The 13732-nt window shown below is 37.4% G+C and overlaps 1 protein-coding gene across 3 annotated transcripts in view; it reads left to right on the top strand.

Moving 5' to 3' along the window:
* LOC101345294 (BTB/POZ domain-containing protein 9) overlaps positions 1 to 13732 on the top strand; it is a 386665-nt gene that overhangs the window by 259634 nt on the left and 113299 nt on the right. For all 3 annotated transcript variants that reach the window (XM_023734155.1, XM_023734154.1, XM_023734156.1), the window contains exon 3: positions 11564 to 11753. In XM_023734155.1, coding sequence (XP_023589923.1) covers positions 11564 to 11753 — 190 coding nt within the window. The remainder of the gene's footprint in view (positions 1 to 11563; positions 11754 to 13732) is intronic.

Genomic DNA, 13732 nt, shown 5'->3' with positions numbered 1-13732 from the left:
GTGTGAACTGTGTGTTCCATCTAGGGACTTATAAGGAAAAATAAATTCATGTAATATGATTAGGATACTGCTGGTAGAAACAGATGTCCTTTATCATAACTTTTTAATTTTTTGAGGAAGAATTTCTAAAACTTGGCACCACTTTCATTGGCTGTTTTCTCTTAGTTTTTTCCTGTTTCAGCATAAATAACTTGTCAGTGTGTTTAGGGGGCAGATGTAGAGTCTCTTCTCTGACAGATTATGCCCAGACAAAAGGAAAAAAATCACCCCAATGAGATGTTGCCTGATGGTTCAAACACAGAGTTGAATATTTGGAATATCTTTTTTCTTACACCTGGAAATGCCTTTGTCCTAAATTTCAAGGCCTTACCTACAGAGCGAGTCCCTCTTTAATACACTGCAGTGGTTACTGCTGTTGGGCAGCTGATGCTTGATTCTTTAAGGCCTCTTTGAATTGAAGGTTTTCTCAGTTTAAACCTCCAGCATTCAAACTACAGGATTGTCAAGCTACACATAAGAGAGTAAACCACACAGTTCTGGAAAGTGCTTTCCTTCAAAGGCTCCATTGTAAAGGGAGAGAATTCACTGATCCTGATGAACTTAAACTTTTGAGATCCACTGTCCCCACCCCACTCACCTCTACCCCTAGGGGTAACCTCCTCTGATTTCTTATTTTCTACAAAGTGTTTTAGAGCTATAGCTTCATGAAGTTTACATGTGTTTGGGAGGTGGGGGTGGGGACCAGCATTTGAAGTTTGTATAAGTGTTAGCTCCTCCTGTCACTGTGAATAGAGCCCAGCATCCACGTGAAAGCCCTAATAATCTCAAGATATGTTGTGATTTGGGCAACCTTAGTGATGTCAGAACTGGAGCTAGAATAGGAACATTCAGAACACTGAGATTAATACTAATTAAAACAGGTAAAAGTGAAAAGCAAAAGAGAAGGAGAAGAGGCTCAGGGGAAAGGGGACCAGCATTAAAAGGCATGGGCTGTTTTCTTTCCATGGGCTTCCCCAGCAGACACAGAGAGGTGGTTATGACTGAGTCCTTTGGAATTGTGTTAGGAAGCAGTTCACTCGCGCAGTTGGGAACTGAAGGACTCTTTTGGGAAGGGAAGGTTTAAAAGTTATTTGTTGTATATAGTCGATGGTTTTTCTTCTGTGATGTGATGTAATATATAATTGAAAAGTGGTTTTTTCAGCCTGACAGATAATCTAACTAGAAAGTAATGTAGCATATTGCATGTGTTAGAGAATACATTTTTGCAGCTTTTTGATAGTTTCCATGAAAGATGGGCTTGTGGTCTAATTAGGTATTGTTCTTTTACAGCTGTTACGTCTTAACAGCTGTGGATATTTTTTCCTTCAGAATAACTTGACAGGAGATTGGTTGCAGTTGGTTTGGAAGTTTGCTGGATCAGCAGCGAGTTCCTTTACAGGCCTGGGGATAAGTCTTCCAGGTGTTTCCCCCTTAAAAATTTTTAAAAGATGAAACTAACCATGTAAGTCTGTAGGGGAATATCTAGGTTTGCTCTTAAGCTAATAGCATTAACTGTCTTTTTGAAGGAAATATCTTGTATATCTGAACATTTTGGCAATAGAGAAGAATCTGACTATTAAGCACTTGTTTGCTGTGTGTACCACTGTGCTGTTAGAAAACAGTTTTGTAATGGAAACATTAATAAAGCCCAACACAAGCACACACAGTTGTTGAAGATGGCAAGTAGTCTGTAAGTGCTGTTATCTCATTTTTAAAAATCTGCTTCAAGTGTTTTTTTTTTTTTTTTTTTTCCCTTCTACTTCTCAAAGATGATCTCTGGCGACAGTTAAATAACATGTCAGTCGTATCTTTAAATATAGCTGGTACAGGTGGCCCTCAGGTCATGTCCTAGTGAAGTAATACTGCCTTTTAAAAAATTTATTGCTCCTGAATTAAATTTACTGGCAAGCTGTTGGCCACCCCTGATGCTGCGTAAGAACAGCGAGCAGTAAAATTGTTTTCATATCACTTTTTCTGCAGTTCCCCACAGTCTGAGTCATCCCGATATTCATATACTTACAGAATGTATACACTTTGTTAACATGCAACTTTTGCATTCAGAAGCAGCAAATTAAATTTGTCTGAGCTGAATTGCTGTGTGCACGGAGGAGGAAAAAGTAATTTCTGCCCATGCAGTTCCCCTCTGCCTTTTGCTCACAGCACAGGCTATTATAATAGGTATGTAGCTGAAGGATGGCCAAAGAAAACTATAAAGAGACAGACGCAAGAAGCTGGGTTTTGGCAGTATGGTTTTGTAAACAAAGTGACACAAATTGGGGCAGAAATTCCAGTGGGATGAGGGAGGAAACTGAAGACTGGAAATACAGCACAAAGCTGAGTCCTGTCCAGATGGTGTTTTTAATAAATTTATCAGATGCATATGAAAGACAATAATGAACATTCAAAATGGGGAGTGGACCAGGCCCTGCGGGAAGAAGAACAGTATGGTACCTTCTGTGCCTTGCAGTCAGTTAGAATCACTCCCTAATTTTTCCCGGTAAAAAAAGACCACAGAACTTATTCAAACCACTGAGTAATTATTATGCAGTTCAGCTAGGCAGGTTGAGCTCATTTGTTTCTTAGAAGAAGAATTAATAACAGAATTATTTCCTGCTGAAATGGAGGAAGTGGTCTATATGTGTTAGCATACCCTGTGGTGACATTTAGGACCATGAGTTCTTTTCTGTCGGAACTCAAAAGTGTGACTAAAGCAGGTAACTTTCCCCTTCAGGCTAATATAAAAAATAGCTTTTTATATTCTGTAAAGGCACATTGTTTCTACACTTTCCCTCTCTCTCTCTTGCCCCCCAAAATGGCTTCTGTGTCAAAAGATATTTTAGTCTACCATGAGTGACCAAACTTTCCATATATGGGACAGACTTTTAGGGGAGAAGTTGAGAGAGCAGAGGTGTATGTAGTGCTTATGTAGCAGCTCTTTTGCTGTGGGCATATTTGTTTTCTCTTTAATGTTTAGGTCAAGACCCAGAGATTGATCATTCTTTACTTTTCTAAGAAAATTTTCACTGAGAAAGCATTTTTTTTTTCTGCTTTATTCAGTAACTTTTAGATTCTTTAGGTTTTGGTAAGGAACTTGCTAAGCAAGGTTAAGCATCACAACCTATATAGGCATCATTTTCTGTTCTGGCTCATTCATTCATTCAGCAAGTATTTATTGAGTACCTACTACATGCAAGGCACTATTCCTCAGCAGTGAAAATACAGCAGTGATCAAAAGAATAAAAAGTTCCTGCTTTCATGAAACTCACGTTCTAAATCTCTAATAGTCAGTTTAGATCGTATTGAAATACTGGTTTGGGTATGAAGAATCGGCCCAGTGCTAGAATGACTGTCTCATCGTGGTTATTTACAGAAGTCATTATCCACTGGATTTGTATCCAGGTATCTCTGTCCTCCTTCTCCACTTCTTGACTTCATTTGATGATTATACTGTTAATTTGACTCACTATAAAAAGGAAAAAGTAGGAATGAGAATTGAAGATGGTGGTAGTCTTTTGATGTTACGCCTGATCATTGGAGTTTCTAGCAAAATTTTACTTGAAGGGATATTTAGGATTTGGGGTAGATTTCATTGATTAGTCAATCTCTGTGTTAATATGTTGGGGGAGGGGCGTGTGTGTGTGTGTGTGTGTGTGTGTGTGTGTGTGTGTGTGTGTGTGTGTCTTTGTTGGGGCACCCTTTTTAAATGAAGACTTGGATTAAAAAACAGTAATGAATAATTATGTCAAGATCAAAGTAGAAAATAGGGTGTACTATTCTCCAGCACATAGATACAGATATTGTTATAAAGGCCAAATGTTTTAATGTAGCATATTACGTTAGACTGCCTCAAGACTTAGAGAGTCAGAGGCTGGTATTACCAGGGCAGTTTTGCTTAGAGAAAATGTTAGTCTGTTTATAAACATGTCTTTAGAAAAGGAATTCTGAGCACTTATCCCAGCCTTGTTTCCCAAGGATCTTGAAACCATATCAGTAATGACTTTGTGATAGTCTCTGATGCTGTACTAATTGACCACTCCCTCATTACAATCAAATTATCTAGGGATAAAATTGTGAAGCAATAAGGTAACTTAGGTGGAAATTGGCAAGCTTAGAGTAAGCAAAGACAACTGGTAAGATGAGTGGATACTGCAGAGGATATCAGTGTTAAAAAAAAAAAAGAAAATCACAGGTTTTATCCTTTCAGAGGATTGCCATCTTTCTGGTTTTTATAAAAATGGTGTTAAAATTCGTCAAAATTTTAAAACGCCAATATTCCATATATGCAAAAGAATACATATAATATATATGTAAAGTTTGAGACAGCACCAATAAAATGAACACTTGCATACCCACCACCCAGCTTAAGGAATAGGACATTACCAGAAGCTTGAAGTTCTTGGTGTGTTCCTTCCCAATTGTACCCCCACTATCTCACTACCCATGCGATTGTAGAGGCTAGAATGTCCCAAGTCTGTGGATCAGGGTAGAGGCCTCTCCCAAGTCACGCAGCCGCAGAAGCTGGCAAGCCCAAGATCGACAGGTCAGAGAGTAGGGCTTCCATTCACAAGCTGTGCTGATCGACGAATCCCAAGTTCGACAGATAAGCTGACAGCTCAACTCCCAAGAACTGGAGATGAGGCGATGGGAGGCAGCCGCAGGATCCGGAGAGAGCAAAAGCCTGAACGTCTGCTTATAATCAGATGCGGGCCACACCCCCAAGAAGACTCCCTTTCATCTGATTGGCTACTCACAGTATATTCAGTCATGGGAGTGATTACATTAAAACACTGAGAATCATGGCCCAGCCAAGTTGACACACAATCTTAACCATCACAGTGACCTTATATATAACAGAAGGAAACGCTACTTGGTCCTGTGCCGTCTTCATGATCATTGGTATGTTTGAGTCCATTGTTGTGGCTATTGTGTCAGTTCATCTCACTGAGGATTTCCCTTGTTTTTGATGACCCTCTACTTTACCCAACATGTTGTCTTTTTCTAGCAATTGGCCTTTCCTGATGGCTTTTCCAGAGTAAGCAAGCTAAAGTCTTGCCACCCCCTGCTTCTGGTTATATTTGTTCCATCCTCCAAATTAGAGAATATACATTTTCTTCTGGCACATGTAATATTTAATAAAAATTGACCATGTACTAGTCTACAAAGTATATCGCATCAAATACCATGGAGTCAATATCATACAGACCACACTTTTATACCCACATTACAATGTAATTAATCAGTAGCAAAAAGGTAACTTGAAAAGTTATATTTAGAAAGTTAAAAACATACTTCTGAATCGTTTATGGATCGAAGAAAAATTCATAATGAGAATTAGAAAATATTTAGAAGTGATCAATTCAAAACACTATAGACCAGACAAACCAACCCAAATTGAGAGACATTCTGCACAGTACCAGACCAGTACTTTTCAAAACACCCGTTTATCAGAACTTGAGGATAAAGTTAAAACAGGATTTAGAGTTAAAAATCTTAGCTTTAAACACATTTATTAGAAAAGGAGAAAGATTTGTAAGTTAAGCATTTACTTCAAGTAGTTGGGGGGTGGGGTGGAGGAGAGTAAATCCAAAGGAGTAAGCAGAAGAAAATAATGAAAAGAAAAGCAAATTTTAGTGAAATAGAAAATAGAGGATCAACAAAATAAAAAGTTAATGCTTTGAAAACACTAATAAAGTAGACAAACCCATAAAGTAGACCGATCAAGAAAGAAAAGGCATAAACAAACACTATTTGGAATGAAAAAGAAAAATCTCATGCCAGTAAACAAAATGAAAAAATTTCTGGAAATGGCCAAGAATATCTAAGACAGTTTCAAAGAAAAAAAAAGAAAAGAAAAGTATTCAGTTTACCAGATTTTTGTAGAGTATTTAACACAGCATGGCAAAGGCACAAGGCGAGGCGAATCGATCAGTGAAACAAAATACAGATCTTAAAATGAGATGCCAATATATATGAAAACTTTAGGTATGACTAAAGTAATATAAATCAGTGGGGGTGAAAGGATGGACTATTCATTAAATAGAGCTAAGGAAATTGGCCATCACTATGTGTAAAAAATGAAAATAGATCCCTGTCTCACAGCATACCAAAAATAAATTCTAAGTGGATTAATGAATCAAACATGGGGGAGAAAAAACCTTGAGACCTTTTAGAAGAAAATATAAGGAAATATTTTTATGAATTTGAGGTAGAAAAGAATTTGTAAGCAAGATAAGAAAAGCACAAATCATAAAGGAAAAGATTAAATATTTCAACTTCAGTATCCAGAATATTGAAAGAACTCCTGCAAATCAGTTTGAAAGAGAGTAGATAACTAGGCAAAGTATAAGGATATAGGCAGTTTACAGACTGAGAATGGTTCCAAAGGAAAAAAAGAGGGAGGAAAAAAGATGCTCAGCTTTACCTAACTAGAAAATTAAAAAGTAAAACCACAATGGGATATCATTTCACACTCCAACATTAGCAAGAGTTGGTGGGGATGTTGTGCAATGGGATGAGAGTGTAAATTTTTACAACCACTTTGGTGAATAATTGGCAATGTCTAGGAAAGATGAAGATAATTCATAGCCGTGTATGTAATTCCACTTCTATATATATCTTGCAAATTCCGTGGAAAAAAACTCTTACAGTGTACACAAGAAGAAATGTATAAGAATGTTCATAGGATCTTTTTAAAGCAAATAAAAAAATGGTAACAATCTAAATGTCCCGTAGCAGAAGGCTAGATGTATTTTGGTATATTCATACAATGAAATACTTTATATACATTACGTGAATGAACTAGATTTGTCTGTCTATTGACTGCTCCTTCGTTCTGATGTAATATTTGTGGTAGATGTTAATGTTGTTCACCAGATAGTCTTCTTGTTGTGGGCACTTCTCGCAGGCACACATTAGGATTGCACTTTCCCACTCCCTTTGAAGTTAGGCAAGGCCATATGATGTGCCTTGGTCAATGAAATTTAAGTAAAGTGTTGTGTGTTACTTTGGGGGGAGAATTTTTGTTTTATTCTTAATGTTGTTGTGGTAAAATATATATAACAAAGTTTGCCATTTTAACCATTTTTAAGTGTCCAATTCAGTGACATGATGTGCAGTCACAATATTGTGCAACCTTCAACACTATTTCCAAAAACTTTTTTATCACTCCAAACAGAAACTCCATAATTGTTAAGTAATAACTCCCCATTCCTCCCTCCTACCCTACCCTACCTCTGAGCCCCTGGTAACCTCTGATCTACTTTCTGTCTCTATGCATTTGCCTGTTTCAAATAAGTGGACTCATACAATATGTGTCCTTTTGTGTCCGGCTTATTTCATTTAGCATAATGTTTTTGGGGTTCATCCATGTTGTATATCTTCATTTTTTTTTATGACTGAATAATATTCCACTTTATGAACAGTGGATTCTCATTATTCGTGGTAGTTATATCCAAGAAAGCTGTCACGAACATTGAATTAGCAAATACTGAACCGTTGCTCTTAGGGGAAATACAGGGTTAGGTTCCCGTGAGCCTCTGGTCACAACGTTTTCATCAACTCAATCAATACATAATCTTGTTTTGTCTGTGTTTCTGTTTAAAGACACCTTATTTAGGATATTCGTATGTTTCGTTCATTAACATTTAACTCACAGCCAACGGCACTATAACTCATACCTGAATGAAGTTTATCCAACACAATTGTTTTCTCTGTAAGGCACATCACAGTTGTCTTGCACTTAGGAGCACTGAACAGCACTTCAGCACTACAATTGGGGGCCATTTTAAACAGCTAAATCACCGACAAACAGCACAAAAATGTGAAAAGTGTGGCGTTAAAGAGCCATGAAAAGGATACTTGTTTACAATATGAGAGCTGAAACAAGAAGGTAGATTATTGCCTTATTTGACCTTAGCTAGGAATGTGTATGTCGGGCAGCTCAAATTGTTTGCCATTCTGTGCATATCTGTGAATGACTGCAAAAGCACTGAAAGTATTGATATTGGGATTACAAATAAATTTTAGTGAGTATGTGAATTCTCAAGTACTGAATTTTTGAATAGTGAAGATCAGCTGTATATACCACATTTTGTTTATCCATTTATTTGTTAATGGACACTTTTTTTTTTCACATTTTGTCTATTGTGAATAATGCTGCAGTAAACATTGTGTACAAATATCTGTTTGAGATCCTGCTTTTGATTCTTCTGGGTATACATCTAAGAGTGGAATTGCTGGGTCGTATGATAATTCTCTGTTTAACTTTTTGAGGAATTGCCAATCAGTTTTCCACAGTAGCTGCACCATTTTGCATTTCCACCAGCGATGCATGAGAGTTCCAGTTGTTTCACATTCTCACCAACATTTACTATTTTCCTTTTTTTTTTTTTTTCAATAGCCATCCTAGTGGGTGTGAAGTGATGTCTCCTTGTGGTTTTGATATGCATTTTCCTAATGACTAATGATGTTGAAAGGAGCCTTGGTGGTGCAGTGGTTAAGCTCTTGGCTATTAACTGAAAGGTTGGTGGTTGAAGCCCACCAGCCACTCTGTGGGAGAAATATCTGACAGTCGGCTTCTGTAAAGATGTACAGCCATGGAAGCCCTCTGGGGCAGTTCTCCTCTGTCTTGTAGGGTCACTATGAGTTTGAATCGACTCAATGCCAATGGCTTTTTTTGAGGAAAGTGATATTGAGTATCTTTTCATGTGGTTATTGGCCTTTTGTATATATGGTCTTTGAAGAACTGTCTATTCGAGTCCTTTGCCCACCTTTAAATTGGATTGTTTGGTTTTTCTTCGTTGTTGTTCAGTTGTAGGAGTTCTTTATATATTCTGGATATTAAATCCTTATCAGACACAACTCGAAAAATGTAATCATTGTCACTAAATTTTATATTCAGAAACTGTTGAATTAGTGTATGTTAAAATAAATAAAATTTAGGGAAAAAAATGAACTGACAGAAAAAATCCTTACAGGTATATGACTTTCTCCCATTCTGTAGGTTGTCATTTCAGTTTCTTGATAATATCCTTTGATGCACAGAAGTTTTCAATTTTAATAAAATGTAATTTATCTATTTTGTTATTCATGTTTTTGGTATTATATCTAAGAGTCCGTTGCCAAATTCAAGGTCATGAAGATTTACCCCTGTGTTTTCTTGTAAGAGTTTTATGATGTTAGCTCTTACATTTAGGTCATTAATCCATTTTGAGTTCTTTTTTGTATATGATATGAAGTAGGGGCCCACATTCATTCTTTTGCATGTAGAATGCAGTTGTCCCAGCACCATTTGTTAAAGAGACTGTTCTTTGCCCATTGAATTGTCTCAGCACCCTTGTTGAAAATCAATTGGCTATGGATATATGGGGGAGAGTTTTAAGAGCCAGTCCTCAGCTCACTCTTTTCCCACTGCTGCTGTGATTGTGGAAGGCATATGTCAATATGAAGTCTCTGTCACTCTGGTCCCTGTCTGATACAGTGAGCAGAGCCACCTTGCCAACCATCACTGAATACATAGAGTGAGTGATAAATAAACTTGTGCTATGTTAAGCCACTGAGAGTATCAGAAACTATCTATTAGTGCAGCATAACCTGCCTATAATATTATTTTATGTCTTAGCCCAGTTTACCGTGTATTTTGTGCCACTTCCTTAAGTTCCCTCTCCCAAATTGTGGAATATTTCCCCTTTTCCATGACAAAGAAGAACTATGACTTGCCCTCTAAGTATAGTCCTTCGTGTCTGTCTCTTTCCAGTCATTGAGAACTTCTCTCTGAGCCTCTTCTCTGCTAGGAAATTGTCCTTACAGATTATTCCACCAATATTTTTGCTTGTTGCTTTGGAGTTAAGCTTAGAGTCAAGGGATTCATAACTAGAAAGCCCTTCCTTCTTTCCTTCCTTCCTTCCTTCCTCCCTTATGTATGGATAGCTTTCCTCATCTGCAGAAAGCCAGACAGTTAGTGAAGGTACATGAGATAAGAGTTCAAGTCTAGGCATTGCCAACTTTGGAAAATAAATGCATTGCTTAGAAGACACATGTACAATTATTTACTCCCCATGAGGTCTTCTGGTTTTACTTACTTTCATTATAAGGTAGGAGTAGTAGTATTGCTCACCCTCTCCCTTTTCAGAGAGGGTAATATTATACTGAAAAGTATAGCAGGTTTATGTATCTAGTGAGAAATTGTTTTTTTTCCCAACCCATTTTTAAATTATGTAAAATAGGTTACAGATTTTGAATGTGAATAGCTAGGGTTAATTTTAGAATTGGTTAAATAACTTAAATGTTAGAAGAAAACCCCAGTGCTAATAAGGGAACAGAAAGGTCCTGAGGAACTTAAAAGGCCTTCACCTTTTTTCGTTCTCTTCTCGGTGTTTAGAGAATCTATGTCATTTTTGGACAGTCATCATTTTCTGAGAGCCCTTGACTTTTATGAATGAACAGGTTGATATGAAATTAAAGTGTAGAGAGAGACTCAGAATCAAAACAGAGCTGGTATTTCAAAATCTAGCAGTTCATGAACAAAGGAAAGAGCATAAGTGTTGGAATGCATAAATAGTAAACAAAAAATAGAAAATGAGTCATGGTTGAGGGCAACTGTATATTCTGAAAAGGGATTGGAACCATGTCCTGAGTCACTTCCCTGTTTTATGAATTCTAAAATCCTCTGTTTATATATGTCATGCTTCTTCAAACAGATTTTCAGAAGAGTAAATATAATAAATATGTACAGTTTAGAGAATGCTAATAAAATAAATGCCCTTGTACCGATCGCTAGCTTAAGAAGCAGAACAAGACCAGTACTTTTTTAAGCTCCCAGGGACCTCTCTAAGATTTCCTCTTCTCTCTCCCTGGACGTAACTATCCTCAATTTTGTGTAATACTTGCCTACATTTCCTTTCTTAGTTTTACATGTATGTGTATAGCCCTAAACAAAGTATATTTTTAGTTTTTTTTTTTTTTTATTCAGGTGATGGCTTACAGAACAAATAGTTTCTCATGAAACAGTAGTACACATATTGTTTTATGACATTGGTTGTCAACCCTCTAACTTCTCAACCTTTTTATTTTTAGTTTTGCCTTTTTTAAAACTTTGTATAAATAAACTCATACTCTCTGTGTTCTTCTGTGCCTTGCTTTTTTCTCTCAACATTTGTTTTTGAGATTCATCCATTTGAATATAGTTATAGTTAAGTCATCTCAATTGCTGTGTAGTTTCCCATTGTAGTTATATCCCACAATGTATTTACCAATTCTGCATTTTTGTGGGTATCATATTTCTCTATAATAAAATACTTTGGGGTTAATTGCTACATGTAATTTGATTTGCTCTGACTTTAAGTTTTTTTTTTTTTTTTTTAAAGCTATTTGTCATCAAAATTGTGTTTATATCTTAAGATAATCAAGATGTTTTAATTTCCCTCTTATCATTGATTTGAGGCAGTAATTAATTTTGTTCTGAGCACACTATCGGGATATATTTGGCTTCTCATCCTAATGCCAAATTTTGTGTTTGGATTCATAGTTCCCACGGAGAATGTTGCAACAATTTCTGATTGTGCCAGCGTTATTGAAGGTGTCAGTCGGAGCAGAAATGCCTTGCTAAATGGAGACACCAAAAATTATGATTGGGATTCTGGCTACACGTGTCATCAGCTAGGCAGCGGTGCGATTATGGTTCAGCTGGCACAGCCATACATGATCGGGTCAATACGGTAAGAATATGTCTTTACATTCATTACTTTTAAAATGGAAAACATACGTGCAACTTATATTTTAGTTAAATGATGATCCCAATAACGTCAGTGAAGAAACTACTGTTCTTTGCTCTAAATATCCTTAGAGAAGAAAAATGAGAGGCAAAGAGGTATAGGGTGCTTGCTTGGATCTTCTGGTGGGGAGATGCACCAAAATTGGGCTTGTGGAGGGATTAGATTAGTGGCCCCTCCCTGCATGTTGCTTACTTCCTCTCAAGTGTCAGTTTGGACTAGTTAGGGGCTTGTAGGAAAATATCAAGAGAGGTTATACAGAATGAAAAATCATTTTTAAACCTTAACAAATGACTTTATATATGAACTAAACTGAATATGAGACCTGGTTCTAAAGGATCTTAGTGACATTCGTGGCTAAGTTTTTGTTTGTTTTGTTTTAAGAAGGGGACTTTAACCCAGTATTGCTTGATTTATAGGATTGTGTAATTTGTAAATGTGAGAATCTGAGTCTTAAGTAGGCCCCTTCCCCCCTTCCTTCCGCTTCTTCCCTCCTCTCTTTCCCTCCTTCCCTTTTTTTTTTTTTTTTTGGTTTTAAAAAGGACTCTGAAGCACTAATGTAAAAAACCTGTCTTTGCCTGCCTGGAGCAGAAGTGTTGGCAGGACATGGCTGTCTGCCCTGCATCATGCTCTACAACATCTGCATTGTTGCTTCCTGTACTCATTTTAAACAGTCAGTATGTATAAAGAAAGAAACAGCAGAAAGTATAAGGTAGTAGGATTCTACTAGGGAAAGGTTTATTGATGTTTAGGCTAATAATCACAGAGGTTAATGCTGCTTGCCAGTTCCCTGGGGCACCCTGAGTAGTTGCTGCTGGATTTCTTAAAGAATTAAGACTGTGAAATTCTTCATTTAAATTGTCAGCCCCTTTTCATAAAGGGCCATATCACAGGCTGAGTACCTAGGCAACAAATCAGAGATAGAGAAGCCTGGAGTTCATACTGCAGATCAGACAACTCACTTTGTGCTTAGGAAGGGGATGAGACAAGCCACAATCAGTCTGGGTTACCTACCAGTACAAATAAACTTCGTCAAATAGCAAACAACTCCCCTTCTTTTTCTCAGTTGCATGCCTTAACTAAAGTACTCGTAAGCCATCTATTTAATAAGCCATTCTAGAATTATCATAAATGGTGTCAAGTTTATCTGTGTATTTCCTACTACAATCTATCCCTCCTCACTTTAAAAATCTGTTGTCCTTCTCTTGTCTTCTCACACTCCTTAAAGTCTCCACAATTTCTTGAAGATTACCAAATCGTGTTTCTGAGATTACATCTGCAGTTTCTTTCAGCAGGCTTTGGGTGTAACTCATTTGAGCCAGGAGACTTGAAATCGTTTAAATTGACTTCACCTATTTGGGGCTTCAGTTTTCTCTTTATTATGTTTGTTCTGCCATTTCTAATTTGAAGACCAGTCTTCTTGCCAATGAAGATGGAAGCAAACTGGCAGCTCAGTAGCTCTGCCTACTCTCTTTTAATGTTCCCTATATTCTTTCTGCCACTTGTCACCCCACACCCCCCTCCCCACCACTGTGCAACAATGTTCCTTGGGCATCTCAAAGCAAGATGTCTGAAATGGAGTTCCATTATCTTCCCCTCCCCCTCCTCTGCCCAAGTCGCCTCACATCGTGACACTCCATCTCATTCAGTGGCACCACCATCTATCTATTGTCTGAGCCAAAAATATGAGAATCTCTCAAAATTCCTTTCCTTCATCTCCCCTCCTTAACCAGTCAGCCATAAAGTTCTTTTAGTACCACCAGCTAAATACAATTCCACCTCCACTGCCATTACCACAGTTGCACCTTTGTGGTTTCTCTTCTCTAACTGATCTTCCAGACTTCAATCTGGCCCTTCCTTCCTCACCTGCAACCTCCTGCACACTGTTCCCTTCCTAAGAGAATTAATGGCTACTGTTTGCCTTT

This window comes from Trichechus manatus, unplaced genomic scaffold (genome assembly GCF_000243295.1).
Source record: "Trichechus manatus latirostris isolate Lorelei unplaced genomic scaffold, TriManLat1.0 scaffold00065, whole genome shotgun sequence".
In the NCBI taxonomy this organism is placed as follows: domain Eukaryota; kingdom Metazoa; phylum Chordata; class Mammalia; order Sirenia; family Trichechidae; genus Trichechus; species Trichechus manatus.
This window is presented reverse-complemented; position numbering and strand designations above follow the sequence as displayed.